This window comes from Phalacrocorax aristotelis, chromosome 7 (genome assembly GCF_949628215.1).
Source record: "Phalacrocorax aristotelis chromosome 7, bGulAri2.1, whole genome shotgun sequence".
In the NCBI taxonomy this organism is placed as follows: domain Eukaryota; kingdom Metazoa; phylum Chordata; class Aves; order Suliformes; family Phalacrocoracidae; genus Phalacrocorax; species Phalacrocorax aristotelis.
In genome coordinates, this window is record NC_134282.1 from 19,335,024 (window position 1) to 19,360,737 (window position 25,714).

General features: G+C 58.6%; 1 protein-coding gene across 2 annotated transcripts in view; it reads right to left on the reverse strand.

Moving 5' to 3' along the window:
- Nucleotides 1-11,409: 11,409 nt before the first annotated feature.
- Nucleotides 11,410-25,714, reverse strand: part of EPHB3 (EPH receptor B3) — a 28,258-nt gene continuing 13,953 nt past the window's right edge. Inside the window, exons 3-16 of one of the 2 annotated variants that reach the window (XM_075099188.1) lie at nt 24,962-25,634; nt 17,378-17,533; nt 16,881-17,216; nt 15,968-16,092; nt 15,636-15,804; nt 15,436-15,541; nt 14,966-15,018; nt 14,658-14,780; nt 14,311-14,558; nt 13,852-14,067; nt 13,612-13,761; nt 13,331-13,524; nt 13,009-13,164; nt 11,410-12,695 (exon numbers count right to left, since the gene is read on the reverse strand). In XM_075099188.1, the coding sequence (XP_074955289.1) occupies nt 12,587-12,695; nt 13,009-13,164; nt 13,331-13,524; nt 13,612-13,761; nt 13,852-14,067; nt 14,311-14,558; nt 14,658-14,780; nt 14,966-15,018; nt 15,436-15,541; nt 15,636-15,804; nt 15,968-16,092; nt 16,881-17,216; nt 17,378-17,533; nt 24,962-25,634 (2,814 nt within the window). In that variant the 3' untranslated portion in view covers nt 11,410-12,586. Of the gene's footprint in view, nt 12,696-13,008; nt 13,165-13,330; nt 13,525-13,611; nt 13,762-13,851; nt 14,068-14,310; nt 14,559-14,657; nt 14,781-14,965; nt 15,064-15,435; nt 15,542-15,635; nt 15,805-15,967; nt 16,093-16,880; nt 17,217-17,377; nt 17,534-24,961; nt 25,635-25,714 lie in introns of both variants that reach the window. The other variant, XM_075099187.1, reaches the window with a different exon arrangement.

Sequence of the window (25,714 nt, forward strand, 5' to 3'; positions counted from 1 at the left end):
GGCTCTGCCAGCCTGGGTAGAGCTGCCTGCCAGCCCAGGGCACCTTGCTCAGCTGGGGTGGGGGGACTTGGGGGAGCCTGAGGGCAGGGCAGGGAGTGTGCACAGTGGGGTGCGCACAGCTGGAGTTGGTGTGGGTGAATGTGCAAGGGAAAAGGAAGCCAGGGTGGGTGTGCATGAGTGGGTGCATCCACACAGCTGTGTGTGCAGAAGGTGTGTGCTCTGTCGCACACACCTCTGATCATGGCAGCCCATGCACAAGTGTGTACACATGCCTATACAAGCGTGCACAGACACAGGGAACCTCAGTGAGTTTTGGAGGGACCAGGACAGACCAGCTCAGCAACGACCCCATGGGGCAGTGGCACACACAATGGCACAGTATGCCAGTGATGCAGACATGAGCCCCCAGGATGGAAATGGTGCCAGGTTGGGACACAGCTGTGTGCCTGGTGCTACTTCTGCCAGGCTCTGGCACACTGGCAGAGTGGAGAGCAAGGCCTGGTGGTGCTGAAAGGAACGGGGCAAGCACCCGGGCGGGATGGAAATGAGTCCCCAGGGGTCTGTGCAGCATAAAGACACCCGCTGGGGTGGGCCGAGACCTTCCCAGCCCCTTGCCACAATGTTTGCAAATACTGGAGGCCACTTACGGTGGGGCTGCCGGTGGGGAGGGCAAGGGGGACTCTCGGCATCCTGCTTCAGCCAGGGGCTCACTGAGCACCGCGCTGTGCTGGTGTGGCAAAGCTGGGCACAGAGCCCAGCCCCAGGCCTGGCACTGCCCCACAGATGCCCCATGGCACCCCAGATGGCGGGGCTGAGGTGGGCAGGGGCTGCCCATCGCCTTTGTTGGCAGCTATGGTGTGGGAGCCAGGGAAGTGGGGAGCAGCGGGGAGGAATGTCCCTGCTCAATGCCCACCATGCTGGGGCTGACAGCCCTGAAATCGGGCTGTCACATCCCGTCTGGGCAGCCCTTCACCTCCATTTGTGGGGGCCTTGTTCAGCTCCTGCTGCATTGAGCCAACACAAACACAGCACTTAACCCTCTGGCTCCCGCCATCCCTGGGGTGTGGGGCTGGCTGGCCCCAAGCAATGCATTGGACACCCAGACGTGCCACCGCCATCCTGCGGCAGCATCCATGGGGATGAGGTGGGATGCCCCATGGTGCCAGGGTCTCTGGAAGAGATGTTTTAGAGTTCCCAGGACCCCCAACTCTCACCCCACAGCTCCCAGTTGATGTCCTGAGCCAGGACCCACTGCCTGCCCCAGGACGGGGAGGCTCAGGCCAACCCCTGCGACACCCCACTCCCTTCCACCGCCACCTCCCTCCAGACCTCATGACCACCCCGAGACCCCTTCCCACCCCCCCACAGGGACACCCACCCTGCAGCAGCCCAGGCTGCTGATGAAAGCAGGAACAGGGAGCCTTTCCTTTGACACAATTAAGCAGCCTGGGGTCCCAGCGCCTCGGCTCACCGCAGTGTGTTAAATTAATGTAGCAGAAAAAATCATTATGCAGGGACACAGATGGAAGTGACCAAGCAGAAAATGCGATGTGCAGTGGCGGAGGACCCCTCTTACCCATGTAAACACCACGGGGAAGGACAGGTTTCCCAGCTCCCAGGCGAGGAGGTGACCGCAGCCTGCTGTGGGGCTTCCCCCCCACATTGCCACTGGGGCAGACCCCAGATGGAGCCGGATGCGGGGCTCCCCTGGGCAGGTGGTGGGACCCCCGGGCAGTGGCTAACCTGGGTGTGGCGAGGACTGGCCGATGAGCCAGGCAGTGCGTGTGGCCGGGCCTCAGCTCGCAATTACCATGTCATTATGTGCCAGCACAGCTGTGGCTAACGAAGCAGAAAAGTGGTCCCTGCTCAGCACCCGCAGGGAATGGTGTGAGGGGACCCTGGGGGGAGCCCACGGGAGCACCCAGCAGCACATGTACATGCACCCAACACGCCCCCCCCCAGCGGACACTCATTCTGTGAGCTCCACCAACACTGGGGACATCTCCCTGGGTGCACACCCCAGTCTCTCCTGCCTTTGTGGCCCCAAGGGACCTTCATCCACCCTGGGGACCCCTTCAGCCCTGGAGGGAGCTGCCCTGGAAAGGGTTTCTGCTCAGCAGGGAGATAAGCCCAGGGCAGACAAGGCCCTAGGGCTCAGCTCCAAACTGCTCAGCAAACACCGAGGGCTGCAGGGCTGCTCACTGAGACCTTGCACACTGGTAACCTCAAGTACCGGGCAAAGGCGGGCTGGAGGGTCCCCACATGAGGACCCAGTATGGGGCACATCAGGACACAGAGGAGATGGAGGGGTGCTGAACACACAGGAAACGTGGGAACTGATGCCAACAACGCAAACCCTTCTCGTCTCTGACCAGGTCCTATCTGCTGCTCAGACAGAAGCCAGACATTTTGAACCCACAGGTGCTTCAGGGGGCCAGAGCTACCCCTGCGCTGGAGCAGTGGGGCAGACTCCCACAGCCCCTGGGGGTGGTCCTCAGAGAGCCCAGCTCCCCTCCTTGCCAGGCTGACCTTACACCCCATAGCTTCCTTCAGCACGGATTTCACCCCAGCTGGCCACCCCATGGCAAACAAGGACTAATTACACACTTGCCCTTATTTGCCGGGAGCTCCCAGCTGTCAGCCTTTGGGAGCTTCCTGTGCCACCTTCCTCCGGGGCCCAGGGCGTCAGGACATGGGGACAGACAGGGGGTCAAGGGGGTGGCAGGGAGCTGCCATCCGCCCTGGTGCTGTCAGGGGCTATCACACTGGGGTGGTATGGGATGATAACCAGAGCTCCCTCCTGTTGGCACCTTGGGGTGTGAGAGCGGGATGGGGACAGGGACGGTCCCCAAGACCCTGTCCCCCACCTCAGGGACACCCTGGGATGGTGGGTATCCACTCTCTTACCCTTCCTCAGCTGGCTTTGTTTCTGCGGGGCCATGTTCCCACCCACCTAATATTCATGTGGGCCCCTTCCCTCCCTGGGGGGCTGCTAATCCCCCGCCAAAACGTACTGGGGGATTGTTGACCGATTTGCCATATCCCTTGAACAAGCAAGCCTGGGCCCCGCAGCTGCCACTGGATTAAGAGACACCCTTTCGCTGCCGTAGCCCCCGCACCAAAGCACTCAGCCCCCCGAGCATGCCTGGCCCCCATGCACGATACGCAAGGCAGGGGGTGTGTGTGTGCCACCAGCAGGAGGCCAAGGGGATGGTCAATCGGGGCACTCCTGCAGTAAAAGCTGACAGTTTTAGTGTGGCTCTCCCAGCATCCGAAATCCCTGATCTGCTGGGTCTGGCTTGTGCGGGCTGTGCTTGGGGAGGGGAGGCCGGGAGCGTGCCACCACACAGGGCTGAGCCTGGGGAGGGCATGTCTGCAGGGTGGCACCAGCAGCAGTGGCTCCCTGGTCCATCCCCTCCCTGCTGCCACCAGCCATGGCGTGGGCAGACCTGTGCACGGCAAAGGCAGAGAGCAAAGAGCAGCTCTCACGCTCCAGAATTGTGGGTCATCGGAATTAGATTAATTAGCATGTGCTAATGGAAGCTAATTAGCACCTGACCTTGCTGATGCAGAGCTTGCTAAGCCGGGCACCTGCCCCCTGTCCTGCTGCCTCAGTTTACCCACCTGCAGCATGGATAAGCCTGGCACCCAGCTCTCCATGATGCCATCAAACCAACATGAAGATATCGCAGGGAGAGGGGATGGTTGCTGACTTGTTATCAGGGCTGGCCCCGCCAAGTGCCCCTGGTCGGGGCAGCCTCCGGCTATCTCGTTATCTCAAGAGCTTGTTCTGGGTCGGGGTGGACATGTCCGCACGCAGAAGTGGGTGTTGCTGGATCCCCAAGCCGCCCTGCCCTGGGTACTGATGGATGTCTCAGGGGTGTGAATAAATAAGTGTGGGAAGGGCAGAGCACCATGGCTCTGTGCTGCGCCTGCTATAGGGAGGGATGATGGGGCAGACCTTCGAAGGGGGAGGCAGGCACCCATGGTGCTGGTTGTACCTGGAGAGATTACAAAACACCTTTTGGCTCCACCAACAAGCCCCCAGTGCCCTGCCACAGCATTCATCCTGTTTAAGTGCACAGGGCAAGTAAAGGGTCCTCAAGAGTCCCAAGGAGCTGGCTGAGATGTTCCCTGCCTCCAGGGTGTGTTTTGGGGGGCTAACACCCCGTCCCTCCCTTACAGGGACCCCCTGAGCCCTACAGCAGCCTCAGCAGTGGTGCTGAGCACCTGACAGGCTGCCTGGAGGGGTGTGAGTGTTAAGAGGAAAAGCCCTTTCTCCCCGCTGTGCCCATCCCAGCCGCCCCTGGAGAGCCTCTGCCTCCAGGTGTCACATGGCCTTTGCTGGGGACACCAGCTTGAGGGTGAGCTCTCCTCCCAAAGCAGCCAATGCAACGGGTGCCATCCTCCAGCAGGTGGGCTTGACCCCCCAGTGCTGCAGGGATATCCTGGGGGCTGTGGCCAGCAGCTCGTCCTGGCTCCATGGGACATGGAGGGTTCCCCAGCTCTGGCATTCTGAAGCATTTTGGGGCATTTTGGGGCCAACCTCATCTGGGCAAGGGGGTGGCACATAGGGAAAGGCTACTTCAGAAACTGCGAACGCCAGCACAAGCTGTCCTGCCTTCAATGCAAGCGGCGAGTGTGAAGTTAAGAGATAAAGAGGGAATTAGGAGATAAAGTCTGCGTAATCCCAGTTGCTCTATGCAATTAAAATGAGCTTCACCCCACTGTAATTGGATGGAAGCTGCCTGCCAGCGTCAGCGCGACCAGGAGCATCGGGCAAGCAGGCACGGAGGATTCGCCGCGCTGAGCATGGAGACTTATCTCCCTGCCAGAAAAACTGAAAGGGCAGCGGCACAGAGAGCAGGACTTAATGAGATGAAAGTGGAAAGCCTGGCACAAAGGATTAGCTCCCGGCCGGCTCTGCTGCTGAAATCCCAAGGTTCCCTGGGAAGGCTTTCCTTGCACCGTGGGCCCGCTTGGCAGAGGAGGGATGTGCTTGGAGCCACAAAATTTGGCTTTTAACCGGTGTGATGCCTCAATGGGGACCATCCACCATCTCCCCCTGCTCCATCGTATTCCTGCCCCAGCACCCGGTCACCCTCTGGAGGGTCCCTGCACAAGACCATCCCTAACAGCGTTTACAGCTGCTGGTGTTAAACAGAAATAAAAAAACCCCAAGTGCAGATTAAAAGGACACAGATGAAATGCCAGGAGAAGAATTACAGCCCTAATAAACCACTGCCTTCTGCTGGGGGTGGGCGATGGTGGGGTTTACGAGGCTATTTAAACTTCACTGTCAGAAAGGTGTATTAAAGCCATAAAGACCCCGTTGCCTCTCCTGTCCCCTGGATGCCAGAGCATGGCTGCAGTCATAAATCCACCTGCTCACAGCCCGGGGTGAGGGGCCCGAAGCCCCTTGTCCCTGGGAAAAGCCAGGAGCAGAAGCAAGGCCTCCTTGGCTAGGGTCTTGGAGGGTGACGTCAGCCCTGGCGAGAGATAAATGCCGGCCATGGGCCGGCAGTGCTGGCAGGGATGGGATTATCTCAGTGCAGAGGCTGCGACATGCCTTGTCCATCACCTGCTGGGAGCGCGTGAACAGGAGCCTGTGCCCCCAGTGCTGGTGCACCCCATCCCATGCCTGATGCCTGGGCCCAAGGGGATAAAGGGACATGGGCTGGGACTGCAGCACGGCTGCCATCATGCTGTCAGGGACAGCCCCTGTTCCATACTAGCCCCCAGATGTGCTATGCCATGGGTCCATCACCTGGGGCCTCAATGCCATGAGCCTCAGAGCCAGGGCTGGCGTGGGATGGGCTCTCTCCATCCCTCTGCCTGGCTCTTTGCCACCCCTGCATGGCCCCACAGGTTTGTTTGCACAGGGCTGATGACGCCAGCTCAAACACCTCAGCGATCCCGCCCCAGTGCTCCTGCCCTGGTTTGGCTCATCCTCCCACTTCCCTTCCTGCAAAGCTTGCCTGTGGATGGAAACACCCGCCACTTCCCTGGAGCTTTTTGCCTCCCTCCTCTCCATCAGTGGTTCCTGTGGGGTCCTCCTGTGCTGTGGCATTGCAGGATGGGGATGGGGATGGGGATGGGGATGGGGATGGGGATGGGGACGGTGCTGGAAGGTGCTTTCTGGCACAAGCTGCCTGGCACAGACTGACTCACCGCCCCAGGGATGGGTCATGGTTTCAGCTTCATCCTCCCGGGGTGCAGTCCTGGCTACCCGCCTGGGTGACAATAGGGACAGTGGGATGGGGGAAACATGCACTGAGGGAGGTGGCAGAGGTTGAGCCACCCTGGTGGGTAGTGGCACAGGGCACCCTTCTCTTGGGGCACCAGCATGGGGCTGCTGGGGTGGTGGAATGTGCAGGGGGTCAGTGGGGCCTGCATGGGAGCCCCAGGAGCAGTCAGGACACAATGGGGGATTAGGGTGGATGGCGGGTGCCTCTACCCCACCCCCATGCTATACTAGGAAGAGCTGCTTGCCCCCTCCACTGTCCCAGTTTGGGGCCCTTGGTCCCTGCTGCTTCCCACGCTGGCTCATTAGCAAGTTCAGAGTGAGGAAACCCGTTAATGGCACGAAATGACTGCAGGCTGCGGGTGGTGGGGAGCCGAGCCCAAACCCTCATGCAGAGCAGGGACTGCTGCTTTTTCCATTCCTTTTGAACTTCCACAGCTGCCTGGAGCTGCAGTTCCCCCGAGCACGGACCGGGGCAGCTGGGGCGGCTGGGGCACAGTGGGGTGCAGCACCCATACCCCCCACCCACCACCGCGCTGACCGCCTCCTCAGGCTCAGCCCATCCACCCCAGCTTCACGGCAGTGCCCGGGTTCAGGGCATCACTATGGAGCGTCAGGCTCATGCACTGATGGGTCATCACAGTTTTGGTTTTGCTGGGCTCCTGGTCACACCAACCCCAGGGGAAGGGGTGGGGAGGGGGTACTGCCAAGGCCCAGCAAGTCCTGGGCCAGGTGGGTGAAGCGCGTGTGCCGGGAGGTGGCCTGCATGCCTCTGTGACTCAGTGTACCCTGGTGGAGGCAGAGGTGGGGTAGCGATACCGGAGCTAAAAAAAACCCGGCCGAGCACCGGAGAGGAAATTTCTCATTAGCCAGAAATGTGTGGCTGAACCTGTCTGACACCCGGGGTGGCCTCTGGCCCCGTGGTGATACTGTCACCAGCTTTGAGGGAGATCAAAGTGGGAGCTGGGGCAATAAGGGGGGCTCAGCAGCTGGTTGGGTTATAGCGGTGGAGGGGAGCGGGGCAGGCGGTGGGATGGGGTCTCCCCGTTTCCCCTGAGCGCTGCTCCGGGATAAGCCAGATTTGGGTGGCAGGAGGGACTGGGTGGGCAGGGCGTGGGTGGTGCTGCCATGTGGGGCATGGGCAGCGATACCCACTGCAGGGGTAGTCCCCACCAGTCAGCCACCCAGGGATGGGCAGGGGTGACAGTCAGAGAAACGTGGGCGAGGCAAGCTGGCAGGGACCGGAGCATCTCTACCTACTGCTCCTGGCTGTGCAGCAGCCCCATTGCTCCGCTTGTTTCCAAAGGAGCCAGCATTTCCAACCAGGGTGGCCGGTGGGGGGACCAATGCAGCCCCTGGCACCAGTCCCAGCCCTACCAGTGAGGCCAGCATGGCTTTGCCTCTAAATTTCCCCTCTGGGCTCAGCCTTTCCCCAACATCAGACCACCACATTGGGTCAAGGCATTGCCCTGTTCTTGTTTAGTAACCCAAAGATGCTTTTTGCCTCCAGATTCAGCGCCAGGTCAGATTCTGCACCTCGAACAAGGCAGGCAGGCGCAGGGTGATTAATGCGGGTGCGTTCACTCGCTGGCTGCGTGCTGCCAAAGACGATGTCAGCTCCCAAGCATCTGGGGGAGAGATGTCTCCAGCTCCCCAAGGCAACCCCTAGCCCCTGGCCCTTGGATCCCCTTTTTGGGAGCATCCCAGGCTGGCTGGCAGCTCTGGCACAGAGATGCTGGGTACCTCCTGGGGGGTCTTGTCCCGCATGGTCCCCCTGTGGGAACACTCAGCCCTGCTTGAGGGGGCAAGGACACAGCCCTGGCAGCAGTGGGCAGGGAGGATGGGCTGCGGCGGCAGCCGAGGACAGGCACTGCACCATGTGCAAGCCCCCCACTAGCTACCAAAGGAGACTGGAAGGAAGGAGTGGGAAGAAAATGATTAAAACAAATTTTTTTTAATATAAAAAAAAAAGCCCTGGGAAAAAGCTGTGTAGGGTCCTGGCACGTGAACAGAGTATATAAGTGGTCTTAAAAATTACCAATAAATAATCTTAACGGGAAACAGAAGGAGCAGAGCTGGGGCGTTCGTGGGTGTCTCGTGGCTCCCTGCAAGCATGGGAAAACTGTTTGGGTCCTGTTCCTCGCACCATGGGGACAGCCCCTTCCCGGGCTGTGGCATGCCCCTGGCTCCAGCCACGAGGCAATGACCTGCCTGGCTGGAGTCTGTCCTGTCTCTGGCTGAGCATGGGTGCAGGATGAGGCCCCGGCATGCCTGCACTGGCGATCCTGTGGGCACAGGGTGGCAATGGGGATGAGGCACAGTGGGCACTGTGGGGGGATGCCCTTGCCCCTGCTACCCCCTGCCCTGGGCTGGCCTGCTGGGTCGTGGCCGTGTTGTGCTGAGCCATGCCGAGCCGTGATCCCTTCCAGCTGTGCCGGCCTCAGGGGGCTGACGGGGCTGCGGGATCCTCTCCCTGCCAAGTCACTGAGGTGTCAGCCAAGAGTTAGCAGGGAAAACGCCAAGCAGCCAGCGAGCCGGCCAACCCATCATCCCCAGCCTTCCTCGTCCTCCTCTGCTGGGGAAAGCCTGCCACCCTCCTGTTGGAGCCCTAAGCCCCCAGCCCACCCCACCAGGGTCCCCCCTTAGCACCAGGAGTGCTGTCACCCCAGCCGTACCCACTGGGCTCCCCAATGCTGCTCCCACGGTGTTCCCCTGTCCTGGCCCCTCCACCTGGGTTGCATCCCCCTCCTCTGGGCCTGTCTGGAAAGAGGCCCCCCCCTCCCCAAACTTTCCAGCTCTCTGCAGTGCAGGAACAATCGTAGCCTTTGTCTTCCCTTAATCTCCTGGTTAGGAATTAAAAGGGGGGGAAAAACCCAGCAGCACAAAAGGCTCTTTTGCACGGGCTTGGAGGGGGGAATTGCAGGTCTCAGGCAAAGCGCAGGCACAGTGCAGGCAGGGCTTGCCTCCTCCCCCCGCCCGCCCCCCCCCCCCCCCCGGCCACCCCATGCTATCCCCATCCCCACTGCCCCACGATGTCCCCACAGCAGCCCCCGAGGGCTGGCTGTTTAGGGAGTATCACCTGCTCCTGCTCTGTCCCCCAAAAGCCCTTGCCCACTGACTGCCCTGGGAGGTGGCAGGGAGCATCTTTGGGGAGGCTTGGGCTGGGCTTTCACCCGCATGGGGTCAAGTGCCTCCTGGTCACTGCCATGGGCCCACTTTTACACATACAAGCGCCCAAACACACCCATGCCCACCCAGTGAGTGCTCCCCGCCACCCAGAGCCTCCCAAGAACCACGCAGGCACTGCAGACCTCCATAAAATTCCTTAAATAATTTAATTGAAAAAAGTCTTTCTGTTAAAAAATATTTTTTACAAACGCACGCTCGCATTAATTACCCTTGCTGCTGTTTCTCGCTGTTGCGTTTACTTTTTCACCATTGAACACAGCTTTCCCCCTATACATATCTGTATAAAAAGGGAGGTGGCAGGTACAGCATGTGAAGAGCTGCTGGGTGCAGCCATGGGTGCAAACTGGGCAGTGTGGGGGGCCAAGGCTGGGGGTACATCTGGGGCTGGCTGCAGGGATACAGCATCCTGCCCCATGGGAGCAGGGTGGGCACAGAAAAGGCTGGGAGAATGGGTTTGTTGCAGGTTTGCAGTCTGAAATGAGTAGAAACCCTGCCAAAGCAAAGCCAGGCCAGAATGGAGGGTTGAGGTTGGGATGCCTGGGATGCACCAGGGCTAGTGGGACCCCGAACCTTGCAGCAGCAGGACCCTTGCAGCACCAGGACTGGGGAAGCAAGGGCAGCAGGGGCTGCCCGTGAGCCCCACAGTGCTTCCAGCTGGCGGGGGCTGAGAGGGTTAGCAAGTCCAAAATGGGCTCTGACAGCTATTTGGCCACCTGCTCTTAAAAGCCTCCCAATGCTGGGTTGCTTTGCCTGACCTGGGAGAGGGAGATCTGTCCAGCGCTGCCGTTTGGGGTCCCACCTATGGCAGGGTCAGGGGAGCAGCCAGGGTGGGGTGCAAGCTGGGGTGGGCAGGGCTGGGAAATCCCAGTGAAACGGGCTGTGGTGTCCCTGGCAGCCAGCATTCCCGATACATCCTGTGGAGGAGGGAAGGTGGGGTACAGGGAGCGCATTCCCCACCACAGGACCTGCTGCCAGACGCCCTCCCAGCCTTGTTTACTCTTCCCTGGGGAGGATGACAGGGTTAATGAGAAACCCAAGGGCAGGCAAGTTTCAAGGAAAAGGAAAAAATAGCACCTGGTCAGCCAGCCCAGGGAGGAGAGGAGCAGAGCTGAGCACGGGGAGTGCAAGGGTGCATCTCCTCATTTTTGGGAAGCACCTACTTGCACCTCTGCACTGCCAGCGAAGCATCCCTGTAAGTGAGCCAGCAAGGTGTACTGCAGCCGATGGGGCGTTAACACCTGAAAACCCCCATCACGGGCAACTGGGGGTCCTACTCGGCTACTAGGTAGCAATCCCCCCTGGGCCATAGGCACGGGGACACCCTAGCCCTACTCTCTCAGGGACAGCAGCCTGGGATTTTCCTTGCCGCCTCCTGCTGTTCTCCCACCTGGCTCAGTAGCTACCACCTCACGGTGAGGAGCAAGAGTGGTGATTCAGGGATGCCAGCAGCTGTTGCAACACTCCTGCTCGGGGCTGGACTCTGCCTGGGGAGACCAAAGGAGGACGGGCTCTGCAGAGAAGCCCTGGGACTGCAGGGACCTGTTGGCAGTGGGATGAGCAGTGAGCTTGGTTGCTCCCTGCTTGGTTTTCACACAGTTCCTGCAGTTCCAGCTTGACTCGAGGAGGGGATCGGGGTAAAAAAAAATGAGCATCTCTGAGTGCATTAGATGGAGTTTCACAGCTGGCTTTGCCCTGGGACTTGTAACCTCCACCCTACACATCCCACAGCGGAGCACGCCGGGTCCCCAGGCATTGCAGGGTGGGTATGGCATTGCTGCCTGGCCCAACCCTGCGGCAGCACCAGTGCCGAAGGGGACCCTGTGGGACCACCCAAATACATGACAAGAGAAGAGGGGAGTAGAGAGGGGCACAGAGGCAGCCTGGGGCCAGCTGGGAGGAGGATCCCAGTGGGCAGTGAAGCTGCAGGCAGCCGCGCCTGCTGCAGGGAGAGCACGATCGAGCAAAGGAAACTCTGGTAAAATTCTTATTGCCTTTATTCTGCCCATTGCCTCACACAGTCCTGCCGGCCAGCACACACCCACGCACGCATGCACACACTCACGCACACTCAGGCACGCTGGGAGTCTCTCCCTCGGCTTGGAGGAACCGGGCTGCAGTGAATCCTCAGGGAAAGGTAGGTGAGTCTTTTGGCAGCAATCACAGCGTGTGTCAGGAGTGGGGCGGCCGTGCCGGCGGCACCCACTCCTTCTGCATAAAAGAGGAGGCTGGGGGAGGCTGGGCCTCAGCCCCCGGCGCAGCCCCCGCACCAGCCATGCTCTCCGGCCCCTCGGGGGGGAGCGCAGCTGCCGTTGGTCCGGGGGCAGAGGGTCCCTGTGCAAACGTGCTGATGGCCTCGCTCTGCAGTCCAGAGCTGGCCAGGAGAACCAAGAGGGTAAGAGATGTGGAGCCGGGTGCCTGGTCTCCCTCCCTTCCCTTTCTGCTCCCTCTTATTTTTTTAATAGGTATCTTTTTTTCTTTTTTTTTTTTCCTTTTTTTTTTTTTGCCTAACTCCCTGCACAGTAAATCTCATGGGGTTTGGGTTCTGGCGTGCAAAGCCAAGAAAGGGAGCGAAGCCTTCCCTCTGGACATGTTCCAGTGCAGACCCTTGGGTGGAGGGGCCGCCAGGGCTGGAGGAAAGGAGTGATTGTCTGGGGCCAATATGCCCCGGCCCCGTCACTGGCTTGGCCTCCCCCAGCTGCTTCCACGTGGGGACCAGAGTTAGGGAAGGCTTCGGACGTGTCTGACGGACTCAGCGGACGGGTCAACAGTCTGTGGCCTCAGGGAGGGGAGGGAAGTGAGGACTTGGGGGGAAAATGGGGTGAAAAGAAATCCAAGAAGCAGAACAACTCTTCAAACCGATGAGCACCGAGACAGGGCGGGAAGCAGGATGTGCCATCTCTGTCTCATAATCCATCTTCAATATGAAGATGTGTTGCTGCCTCGCCGCTCCAGGACACGGGACGAAAAGCTGGGCTCCCTCTCGGCACGAGTGCCTCTGATCCAGGGAAGGGTGGCCCATCCCGTCCCGTCCCAGGCGACCGTCCGAGGCAGAGGAGCGCCGTGTGAAGGGGGAAACGGGAAGCCGGGCTGCACCGCAAACTGAACCTAGTTGGCAGGTTCCCTCGGTCCGTTCCAATGCAGAGTCCCCTGTGGTCAAACCTGCACCGGGAGCGTCTGGTTCATCTGCAGCCTCATGTCCTGAATGCTGCTCAGGATCTTCTTCTGGTGCCCTGCTAGCGTCACCCCTATCCTCAGCAGGTCTCTGCAAGGAGAAGGTGAAGACTCAGCCCTCTGCCAGCAACAATACCAGCACGTGGCCCTGCCCCATCTAGCTGCTGCCAAGGGACCCATCCATCTTCATTACAGCCCTCTGCCAAGCTCCAGTGTCCCTTGAACACCACAGGGGACTGCATACTGAATCCCAGACCTTAACTCACTCGAGAAAACCCAATACACAACTCAGCCCTCCACATACTTAGGCAGGAGGAGCTGGCTGCCAGAGAGGCGAGGGACAAAGGACAATGTGCAGCAGCCCCAGCCCCAGCCTTCTCCCTCCTCTGCAAGCAGGGACTTACTCCGCAGTCATCTGTGCCACCAGGTCGAAGGAGGCAAATCCAGCATTAACAAAGTTCTCCTTGTACCGTCCCATTTTGATGGCATCCAGCCAGTCTCCCACAGTGGTGAAGGTGGTGTAATCCGGGACGGTGCGGTCCAGGAGTGGCTGGGAGATGCTAAAGGGGCAAGAGAGCCACAGGTCACAGGAAGTAGGGGACAGAGAGGTGCAGCTAAAAGTGGGAGAGATTTCTTAGCCCTGCCCTCCCACATCTCTAGTCCCAATCACCCCAGGGTTCCCCAGGCTTGGAGGAAGTCCTGGCTGGAGGTGGGGATGCCACTGACCCAGACTGGACGCTGGCAATGACTTTCAAGCTGGCAGCATTGCGGATGAGCTTGTCCAGCGTATTGACGATCTGTGCAAACTTGGGACGCAGGTTGCGGTCCCGCACCCAGCAGTCCAGCATCAGCTGGTGCAGCGCTGTGGGGCAGTCCATGGGGGGTGGCAGGCGGTAATCCTGCTCCACTGCATTGATCACCTGTGGAGAGACATGCAGAGGCAGGCTGTGAGCCACCTGGGCTCCCACGGGCAGCCCATAGCTCCCCACTCCCCAGAGAGCACTTACATCTTGGTTGGACATGTCCCAGTAGGGTCGCTCCCCGTAGGACATCACTTCCCACATGACGATGCCATAGCTCCACACGTCGCTGGCTGAAGTGAATTTGCGGTAGGCAATGGCCTCAGGAGCTGTCCATCTGATCGGAATCTTGCCCCCCTGCATGGATACACAGCTCCATTATTTAGCACAAACTGAGGTGTCTTCCCCCATGCCCAGATTGGTGGATCCCCCATGAGTGTTCCATACCAGGGAGCTGGTGTAGGTGGGGTCAGCTGGGTCATCCTCCAGAAAGCGAGAGAGCCCGAAGTCAGACACTTTGCAGACCAAGTTACTGTTGACCAGGATGTTGCGGGCGGCCAGATCCCGGTGCACATAATTCATCTCTGAAAGGTACTTCATGCCAGCGGCAATGCCTCGCAGCATCCCCACCAGCTGGATGACTGTGAACTGCCCATCGTTCAGCTGCCAGAGGAGAGATCAGAGGGGTTTGCAACACCCCAAACCAATTGACTGAGGAAGGATCCCAATGTGCTACCCCACTACCTTCCTCCTCCCTAGAGCCAGCCCTCTTCCCCCAATCCACGATGTCTATGCAGAGCTTAGCCCTGGGGATGCCAGCACAACAGTGCAGAAGGATGGAGAAGGAGGGCTCAGAGCTGCTGTACCCAATGTGCTGCAGCTGCCAGCCCAGAGCAGGATGCTCACCCGGAGGAAGGAGTCGAGTGCACAGTTCTCCATGAACTCTGTGATGATCATGACAGGGCGGCTCTTGGTCACCACACCCTCCAGGTGGATGATGTTGGGGTGGTCAAACTGGCCCATGATGCTGGCCTCGCTCAGGAAGTCCCGCCGCTGCCGCTCCGTGTAGCCCACCTTCAGTGTCTTGATGGCCACGAAGATCTCGCGGCGGCCAGGCAGCTTCAGGCGCCCACGGCACACCTCGCCAAACTCTCCTGTGGGTGGGGAATGGGAGAAGGGGGAGGCACGGTGAGCCACACAGCAGGGTGAGAAGTGGCGACTCAGAAGCTACTGTGCCCAGCCCCGTGATTTACCTGCTCCAATGACCTCCTCAATTTTGACACAGGAGATGTCGATCTCTTTGGCGAATTCCCGGACGGCTTCATTGGGGTCCTCATAGGTGAAGGGGTCAATGTAGACCTTTGTCCCAGGGGTAACTGCAAGGGCACATGTGTCATCACCAGGAAGGATGCAACACAGCTGACAGATGCAGAGCCAGCATGGCCACCTGTCAGCCCATCACTCCCGGTCCCTGGCTAGCGAAGGGTGCCCTTTTGCTTGTGCACAGGGCAGGAATTGGGAGAGGGCAGGCAGAGCCCGTTTGTTGGGCTCTCACACTCACCGTACTGCTGCAGCTTCTCTGTGTACTCGGGGTCTGTGCTGTTGCGTTGCTTCCTGCCCAAAGGAGACGAGAGGAGGTGTTCAGTAACCATCCCTTTCCTGATGGGGCAAAGACATTCACTGCCAGCTTCCAAATCCCAGCACAGACAGCCTATGCCAGAGAGCTTTCCCTCTGGCAGCTTGTGAGCAGAGCCATCCCTCTGCCCGTGGTGCAATGGGAGAAGGTGGCCTAATTGTGCTGAGAGAGGATGGCAGGAGCCTGGACAGAGCCCCAGCTAGTGCTAGGGAAGCAGAGATGCACAGTCCTCCCACAGGACCCACGCTCTGGTACCCACGTGCAGCAGGCCCAGTCTTTTGCTCTCAGACTGGAGCTGCCAGAGCTGTAACCACAGGCAAGGGGAAAAGTTGTGGGGCAGACACGAGCAACCCCCAGACCCAACTCTGACCCCGCCTTCCCTGCAAAACCAGTACCTGAAGCAGACTATAGCGATGATCACCACAACGATGACGAACAGCAGCCCTGCAGTGGCTGAACCCACGATTAGCGGCAGCTCCTGGAAAGTCTTGCTGGTGGAGCCTGACAGAGGAAGAGGCAGGAATCAGAGTCAAGCTGGGGAAGGAGCAGGCATAACAGGGCTGGGGGATGGAGGCAGCCCGGTCCTGGTACCTACCGTCCTCTGCAGTTGTCTGAAACTCTGTGGGGAGGCTGTAGCGGCCGTATCCAGCCACTGTGCGTGCCCGGACCTGCACCATGTACCGAGCATTGGCCTTCAGGCCATCCAGCCGCACTGAGTTCTTCTGGCTGGTGACTGTGTTGGCGATGCCATCGCTCTGGCCTTGCTGTAGGGGAGACATGTAGGTGTCACCTCTGTGAAGCAACCCCCTCTTTGCTGGCTCCCACATCCCCTAGGCACTATCTCTGCAAGAACCCCCTTTGCCATGGTGCTGATGGCCAGCCAGAAGGGCTGGAGGAGGGAAAAGGCTGCTCTGCCTCCTGCTTTACCTTCTCGGAGTACTTGATCTCATAGTCAAGAATGATGCCGTTGGGTCTCTCCGGGGGAGTCCATGACAGTGTCATGCTGTTCCCGGTGCTGCTGTGCAGGTGCATCGTAGGCACAGCAGATGGGGCTAGGAAAGAGGGCAGGGGAGGAATAAGTCATCTGTGTCAGGCTCCCCTCCTCACCATCCCACATCGATGTAGGGGACTCTCTGCCTGGGACCTGCTCAGGTAACCTCGGTGGGCTTCCACTGGCCTCCTACAAGTCTCCATAGGGAGGTCTGGTCTCACCATCTTGCAGCTAATGTGATAAGGGACCACAGGGAGCCTCGGAAATAGTACCGAGGTAATGCTTCACCCCACGCCTAGCTGCAAACTGATCTGGGGAAGGGCCCTGCCAGCCCAAACTGGGGCTGTTCCCCTCCTCCACTTGCCAGCAGCTCTGTGCTCCACCCCACCGATGAGACCCGTGAAATCAGATCAGAGCGCAGCGGCTGGAGATTACCAGCACGCTGGAGCCGGGCCAGAGCAGGAGAAAGGAGGGAACAGCAGAGCACTCAGCTGTCTGCGAAGGTTTGGGCTGGTGCTGAGTCTTCCCAGGCCCACAGGGGAGAAATCTCATTTCCTTCCTCTTCCCTTCGCAGCAGGCACAACATCTCTGGGGTAGGTCTAGGAGATCCAGAGCTCGCTGGAGCATCTGCCAGCCCTGCCCTTCTCCACTTGCACATGTTCTGATCTCATCTCCTCCAGGGATATGCATTAAACGGAGAGGAGAATTTACCCAGGGGATTAGATGCAGGCGCAGAGAGCCAGTAACACGGCAGCACAAAGGACTGCAGCCTCCAAGGCTGTCAGCAAGAAATCCCCACTCTGCTCTGCGGAAGAGAGCCAGCCGCTGCTCTCCGGCAGCTCCACTGACCTGCCTGGTTGGTGGTGATGTTGACAGAGGCGAAACGGGGAGGGTAAGGGCTCTTGCTGGAGATGCCATTCACGGCCTGGATCTCAAAGGTGTATTGGGTGTGGGCCATCAGGTTGCTGATGTAGATGCGACGCTCGGTGAGGCCAAGCTGGCGCGGCACGAACTCCACGTTGTCGTCGCAGCGGGTGCACAAGCGCCGCTCCACGCTGCACTTCTTGCAGATGATGTTGTAGAGCAGGTCATCCCGCCCACCTGTGTCCTGCGGCTCGCTCCACTCTAGCACCAGCGATGTCTCGTTCACATTGGAGATGACGCTGCGGGGTGCGGAGGGGACACCTACGGGGGGAATGAGGGGGTCAGGGATGGCCAGGCTCACCTCCAGCCAGGCTCACCTCCAGCGTGAGCACAGCATAATCTCCCCCACCATGGGTGCAGACCCCTGCTGCCTCCACACCTCCCTCCCCTCGCCTCCCCTCCTTGCCCAGGACAGGACTCACTGGTGCAGGCACTGTCTGCGGGGTCTGTGTCTGCACGGAAAAAACCATTTCGACATGTGCAGACCGTTGCTGCTCCGGAGGTGGTCCGGCTATTAGGAGGGCAGGGAGAGCAGGGACCTTCCCCCTGCTTAGATTTGAAGGTTCCCGGGCCACAAGCTAGAAGAAGGGAAAACAGACCTCAGTTATAAAGTGCACCCAGAAGATATCCACCGTTCCCTCCAAGGCTGGGCAGACCCTTCCTTGCTCCCTGCCAAATCTCCTATCAGTGGCTTGAGGACCACAGGCCACCTACAAGCCTTCCCACCGCTGTCAGCCATGCCCAGGGACATGGTGTGCCTGGCTGGGCAGGGCGGGCAAGAGTGGGCTGCTGGTACAGGGAAGGGGCACCCGCCAGCACAGGCACAGCTCTACCCAGGAGATGCTGTACTCTGGCAGCAGACCCAGGGCAGCCAGAGAGGGGAAGAGCCAGTCACCAGCAGCTGTATGGGGATCACGGCAGGTCCAGCCAGGTGAGCATGTCCCCAGTTTTGTTTCTTCACTGTACTTCCCCAGTTTTGTGCACATTGGCTCCCCCTTCCCCAGCTGGTTTCCATGCCTAGCACCCTCCATAGGGTCAGTGATCTGTTCTCTGAGGAAATCAGTCTGGGAAGGAAAGGAACCCTCAGCCCTTCCTGCAGCAGCCCCTGCAGAGGCCTCTGCAGCCCCAAATGCAGCCACTCAGCCCCAAACCCTCTGCCTCAGGCTCTTCAGCCACTTCTCAGCCCCTGGGCGGTAGCACTTCCCAAGGCTGGCTCAAGTGGAGTGCCGAGTGAGATTAAAACATTCCTGCAGGTCCTCAGCTAAAGAGCTGCTTTGGCATCACTGCCACCTCCTACCCCTGCTTCTGATCAGGGTCCTTCAAGGAGCCACAAGTCCTGGGATCCCGCCCAGCTGGCACTGCAGGGCATTTAGTCATAATGAGGGGCACGTGAAAGGATTAACGGCATTTGAGCCAAACGGCAGAGCTGACTCGGGAACCCTACCCACACCTCGAAATAGCTTGATTTATCACAGTGCTGCCCTAAGCAAGCAGGTCCCGTGCTCTGCATTCACAGCTGGCCAAAGCAGTGAGAGAGACCTGCTGGTGCGGGCTCTGGCATCACTGTTTGCCATGGTTGGGGCAGCATCAGCACCAATGGCCCCAGAGGAGGACACATCCTCCTCGCTCTGCTGGGATTAGGACAGCTCCCGAGGTTGCGTAACACTCTCAGCAGCCCTGTCCCACCTCCCATGCCTGTCACACATCACCAGGTAAACAGGAGAAGGTTTCCTGGTGCTTCACCAGGCTGTGGCAAGTGGAAGCTTCCTGCTATGAGGCATCTCCCAACACCCTCTGTGGAAGTTTTCCGGCTGGTTGCAGCCCCATGTGTGGGGCGTGGAGTGTTGCTGAGTCATGTGCTTCTGGGCTGGCCCTGTGGGGAACCACACACAGCTCCAGGGTGCCATCCTGACCCCCTGGTTTGCCCAGGCACTGAGAGGCAGCAGCCCCAGGGGAGAAGCTCTGCTCCACTGCAGTGCTGCTGGGCAGGGGGATGAGCAAACAGTCCCATCACAGGGGCATGCACCCCGTTGGTGAGGAGGGGGCCTGCAGACCGTGCGCTCTCCAGCTCCCCTGCCTGAATGGGCAGCAGGAGCTGCTTCCCGCTCCCAGGGCACCAGCCTTCTGGCAAGGAGACTCCTCTTTGGTCACAACAGGACTGACCACATGGCTTGACTCGCTCCAGCTCTTTACCCTGAGTTCACCCAGCCTCTGGGCCTTCCCTTTAGAACTGAAAGCTTAGCCCATCCCAACTGCACAGGCTGGAGGACAAAGGAGTGCACAGACCTGCTCCTCTGCGAGTGATGGAAGCCCTGGACCTGCCGGCCAGGGCTTCTGTCCCCCCAGTCTGGGCCACCCTCACCTGCAAAAAGACATGCACAGCAGATGCTCAGAGGTAGCAGAGCAGCCCTGGCATGGGCAGACCCACCCCAGCCAGAGTCCTGGGCGGTTCAGACTGGGTGGATGCGGATTCACACACACGGAACCAGACTGCTGAGGAATGAGATACGACTGAAACCTCTTGGACAGGAACACTCTGGGCTCAGAAAGCTGCCAAACATGCTTTGGTTATGGACAGGAGCCCAGATCCATCAGGGACAATACCCCCCGAAATAACAGGCCTGTTGGGGGGAAAGCAAAGCTGGAGCAACCAAAGCTTGTGTGAAGCCAATAGTCCAAGCGCAGCATGGCAGCCGGGGACAGCGAGGTGCTCTGCAAAGGATGCAGGAGAGCTGATGGTGCTTGGCCTCCTGCACGCTCAGTGACAGCAGGTGTCCTGTGGGTTATGGGCACAGAGGGCACAGTGACCTCCCGAGCTCCCGGGCACAGGAGAAAGGGACAGGCAGAGCTGTCCTTGGGCAGCTGCCTGCCATCCCACAGGAGTGCCCAGCGCAGGCACAAGGAATGAAGGTAACTTCTTCACACCCTCATGCCACCCCAGCAGGAGGGAAATGAGCCACGTACCAGCCCTGTTAAGCAGGGGAAGAGCAGGAGAGGGACTGAGGCCCAGATGCACTCCAGTGTTTAAGTTTCCAACTCAGTTTAATAAATCAGAGCATAAAGACCTTGGTGGCAGCGTGACAGCTCTCAGCCACCACATTTGAAGGCTGTAACTGAGCTGAAAGTTGATCCCAGGTCCCTAGTGGATAAGCCGCTGTGTCATCTCTTCTCTGCAAGAAACTGCCTGTACAACAACCACTGTCTTGGCCGGCACACCGGGGAACAAGCCCAGGAGCTCTGGACCAGGAACGTGACTCCATCCAGCTGGAGCCGGGGATCCAGGCTCCCCTCTCCCCACCAAGAGGTTTGCATAAACACTTTTCCTGCTGAAGTGCCCTCAAATAAAATAACAACCCTGAACCCCTGCACACAGATCACATCTCCTGGTGCTGGGCTGCGGTCACCTCTGGGTAGAACATGACAGTCACTGACAGCCACAGGATAACAGGTCAGGGAACTGAAGCGGAGCTCCCCAGTCTGAAGAGGAGCAGCTGGTTTGATGGGAGGGAGACGCAGCCTGGCCTGACAGTGGGGGTTGACTGCAGAGGGGATTTATCTAGGGTGTGGGAGGGAGGGGGGGGCAGTAACACAGCCCTGGGGTTGCTGCAAAACTGCCCCTGCACCCTCTATGAAGCATCGCACACCCAGCACAGCATGACATGGCACCCACCACCAGCCATCCGTCTGCTTCGGGCAGCTCCTCCGGGTTTTTAATCAGTCACCCACCTCCAGGGCCTGATCCTGCCTTGAAGAGCTGCAGCACAGGGCTAGGGGAAGAGGACGGCACTCTTCCCAAATACAACCTCCACCCCAGTGAATAAAGTCCAAGGGAGGGAGCCAAAAAAAACCACTGAAATAAAACCCTCCTGGCAGCAGCAGAGAGCAGTGACTCATCCCGCAGGCAGCCTCCATTACTGCACGGGATGCAGGCAAGCAGCAACAAACCCCGCGTGCATCCCCAAAACTTTGGGGTCCCCTCCCTTGGGAAAGGGAGGGAGGGATTGCCCATGGCACATCGGGAAGTACCAGACCCAAACTACCCTACTTTAGGTCTTGACTGCTTTCCCATCCACACAACATTATTCCAGCCTGGGCAGAATCCTTCCAGCTATTTCTCTCCCTGTAGGACTGAAGCAGAATGCCTCGCTTGAGCCTAGATAAATTAAACCTATCACATCCCTTTGTCCAGCAACCCTGTAATTTCTTTAAAGGCAGCAATCGAGTTTGCCTGGGACGATCTGTGCTTTATGAACCTGCACGGCTCGCTCCTTTCCCACTTTCGTAAGCGGCTGCAGATGGATTAGAGCTGTGGAAGCAACATCCTGGCTACAGCCGAGGCGGTAACTCTCTTTTTAAGTCTCTCTTAAAAGGCACTTGATTTGGAAAAAAAAAAAAAATAAAAACCACCGTTTGGGTGGAAATATTTCATGCTAGCACAATCCAAAAGTGAATGGAGTAAATTTGAAGGGGAGAGAAGGGAAAAAGCCCTTGGGGGCTTGAACAGTGGCATCCAAAGAAGAGGCGGGAAACAATTTTTTTTTTTTTTAAGGAAAATTTTTTTTTTTTTCAATAAGCAAAGCTGCTTCTCCAGCCACAGCAGGTCACAGGCAGGATGGCAGGGCAGATTTCCTCGACCGTGTTACAAGTAACCATTGTAGAGCTGCCTGGCTGTAAACCGGCTGCTCTCTCCTGCCTGCGCTGCTGAGCTGCCTTTGATCTGGAAGCCCAGGCAATTAATAGCAGGCAGTTTCACTTCCTGGGTTTCATGCAGCAAGCCCGTGTTGCAATGCAAAGCTGCAAACAGTTGGCAAGTGCAATGCTTGCTTGGCATTTTTTTTTTTAAATTCAGGTTGGTGTTTCCATTAGTCACTGATTGCAAGGGAAATTTATTTTCACAAAAATTCAGATTTTGGCCCCAGCCTGACCTGCTATCACCTACTGACTGCACCCAAACATAAAGCACCTAGTGCCATCACAAAAGGGACATAAAAAAGGCTGAGAAATGGGTCCAAGCAGAGTGTGGCGTCACACTGCATGCTGCCTCCCCATGTACTTTAATGGTTTGGGTGTCCATTGACTGCACCACACAGCCTTGTTTCCCCTCCCAAGTGGGGCGTAGGCTCTGGGGGCACCATGGCCTCTCCCCAGAGCTGCCCCAGACTTGGAGGGCCATGTGAAGAGAGGGCTCGCTGCTAGCCCTGGCATGGAGGCCACCCAGACCCCAGATCTTTCTGTCTTTGACTGAAGCTAGGAAGATGAGGGGTCCAAACCCCAGTGAATCCAGTGCAGGGAGCACATGCCCAGAAACATTTTTGGGGAGGTGCTGCACATTGAGCTGCTCTGTACCGGGAGCCCTGCGCTGCTCGAAGGAGACTCCCACTGTCTGCCTGTGCAACATGGGGAGCACCTTGACACCAAATCCCATGAACAGTTTGGGTGCTTGCAAACCAAAAGGTGCACGGAGGGGGGCTGCAGGGCTCAGGGTCCAAGGGGGCAAAGGCAGCGTACCCCTCCCTGCAGAGACACGTGGGAGCCTTCGTCCCTCTCCCTGGCCAACAGCTCCTTTTCCTCCAGGGAGAGCTGCCTCTGAAGCTCTGCATGGCGGGAAGCGTGTGGGAAGCGGCACAACCCCAGAAGGGCCGTGTGCTAATTAAATAAAGATAATGAGGCTGAGAATGAGATGCCAAATCAATGCTGTGGCAACTCAGGACTAGAGCGCCAGATACCAGCCTGGCGTATCACATTACAAAGCATGCCAAAGAAACTGCCTTCAGCCGGGCGGGATGAGCCCTCGGCTCCCGAGGGACCAGGATACAAGCTGCATTGTAACAGGTCTGAATGCAGGGTCTAATCCTGGCTCTGGATGGAGATAAAGCGGAGAAGGAGGAGGAGAAAGGGGAGGAGGAGGAGGAGATCTTCAAAGGCCACTGAAAGTCTGGGGAAAGGGGGAGATTTACAACAGGGCTTATCCCATCTAAGCAGTAACTGGGTATTGTTATTTATTAAAATGCCATCTGGCACTCCGGAGTGCTCCTTGACTGTGTGGTGAAGCCTCAGTGGCTCCCCGGGGCGGGAGCACCTAACCCCAGCTCTGCAGGGCCACATCTGCACTGCTCCCCATGCTGCGGGGGCAGGGACCCTTTTCTGCAGTGCCGAGCTGCCGAAACAGGGTAAGGGAACATTCAGCCGAGCGCAAAAAAGGGAATTGTGGCTCCGGCTTCTCCCAGCCCTTCTTCAGCTGTTTCCACTTAAAACACACGATCATATGGCAGAAAATCTGATCCTACAAGCGCAGCACAACTTTCCCAGAGAAACGTGAGGACACTGCCGCTTCTGCCCAGCAAGAGGGCAGGCTGCCGGATGGAGACGTGCCCACAGCTCAGTGTGGCTTCCCTGTGTGCTGGGGAAGAAGCCAGGGCGTGTTGGGAGAAATTAAAGGCACTGGGAGAGCTGCCGCATGGGTGTCTGCCTGGCTGGGGGGATGTGGAGAGCAGACCTCGTCCCAGGCTACAGCATACCCTGAGGAGTCGTTGGTCCGGCCTCAGGATGCCCCAGCTCGGCCAGCCCAGATCCTGGCTGGGAACTGTGTCACCTTGTGCCCAAACCCTGCTGGGAAAGAGCAAGCACCCTGTATGGTCTAAGATGTCCCAGCCCAAGCAAGAAGGAAACCAGCTCCCTAGGAGCATGGATGCCAGCGTACGTTTTTAAGCGTGGGCTCCTTGCCCAGCAATGGATGCCAGCACTGGTGTCCGTCTGCCCCAGGAGGAGCCAGATCGGCTGCTCACAAGACTGATGCAGGAGGTCGAGACAACAAGCAACCTGCCCTCCCGAAGTTGGGGCTCTGCTGGCACCAAGAGTGCCGGAGGCTCTGGTCCTCCAGCAGAGCCACAGCCCCAGCTAGGCTGTGCTCTCCCTTGACCAGCTGTAGCAGCACGGCTGACAGTGGAGAGGCTGGCCCGGCCCAATCCCCACGTCACGGGCTGTCCCAGATTGCATCGCCTCTGCCAAGAGCAAAGGGCTGGCGCCAAACATCCCGTCATCGGCGAGCATGAGGCATCCAGTGCTGGAGGCCCAGCTGGCATCCCACTCCCTGCACGCCTCCAGCCAAGGGAAGGAGCAACCTTTCTGCCCTAAACCCAAACCATCCCAGGGCAGGGTTCTGCATGCTGGAGATGGCTCTCAAGGACAAAATCATGCTAAGAAAAAGCAACATCCATCCAGGTGGATTTTCCCTTTTCAACAGACCCAAACTGGGGAGAAACAGCAACATCAAAGTTGTCGTGGGAGAGTACGGCAGCTGCAGAACTCACACAGGGCTATCCTGCTGCCGGGGGTGGCCCTCCACGCCCAATATCTGTGTGCGCAGGATGCTCTTCCCTCCTCTCTGAGCAGGGATGGGCAGCTCCAGCTCCCCTGCCTTTCTGCCGCTCCCCACCCTCCCTGCTGCAAGCCCTCAGCGCTGGCAGCGGGAACATGCATCCGCATGGCTTCTCCTGTGGCCAGTGCAGTGGGGCCCCGCTCACCACTGACGTTTTTGAGTGCTTCCACACAAGCAGCGTGAAATCACACTTGTCAGGAACAATCACTTGCCCCAGCCAAGAGCGCTTCAGGAGAGAGAGAGGGGAGATGCTGGACACGATAGCAGGGCCAAAAGGGAGGCTTTGGTAATGCTCAGGGGCTTAAACATGCTGGATCCCTGCTGAGGACCATGCCTTGAGCCACAGCTCCTGGCGAGGAGATGCATCCCACAGAGGGTAGCACCGGCGGATGCTAACCAGCGTGTCACAGCAGGCACCGTGCCATTCCAGACCACAAAGACTTTAAGGCTTCCAGATGCCAAGTCAAACTGCAGACCAGTCCTCTGAGATACCACCCCGCTCCCCCACCCCGGGAGCCTGCCCTGCTCCTAAGCCTATGAAAACAGACGGAGCTCAATGCAAAAACACCTCCTCTGCATTAACACGTGTGTGGGGACAAGAGCCACAGTCACTCCACCATGCACATACCTTGGCACTGGGTATCCTTCATGGCCGGCTCATATCCAGCGGCACATGTACACGCTCCCACAGGTACCATCCACTCGCCGTCACCATTGCAGTATAGCTTCAGGGGTACAGATACCTCCACTGCATTGGGAATGCAGGTGCCTGGTGCAATGACCAGAGAGGTGGGCTCGGCTCCTGTTAAAGTCTCCGGGAAGATAGCAAAGCCAGCAATGGTGTTGGAGCATTTCTTGTAGAAAGCCCGGACGGAGATGAGGGACATGCAGGCTCCCAGGTCCTGGAAGGCCAGGTAAAAACCATTTTTTGAGAGAGGGCCAAAGCTGCGCACCTTGGTGTTCACACGGCCAGACTCCAATTTGGAGAAGCTCTCATCCGGAGCAATTGTATCCACTTTGATATAGGGGTTCTCCATCCAGAAAGGGCTGTTTGCAGAGGCAGAATCTGTATCCGACTCATAATAGAAGAGGTTGAAGGTCTCTTTGCAGGAGCCAGGGATGTTGGGGATGCTGTTGCAGTCCCGCACGGTGAACTTCAGCTCCACATAGACGCGCTGGACATCCTGGCGCTGGATGAACTTGGTGCGAAGCCAGTTGTTCTGGCTGGCCTCCCGCACATTGCACACCTGGTACGTGCGGATGGGGTTCATGGCCTCATCGTAACCGCTGACTTCTTCCCACTGTGAGCGAGAGGGGAGCAGGTTAGACCCCCAGCTGGGGAGATCAGTACCACGGACACATTGCGAATGGCACTGGGGGG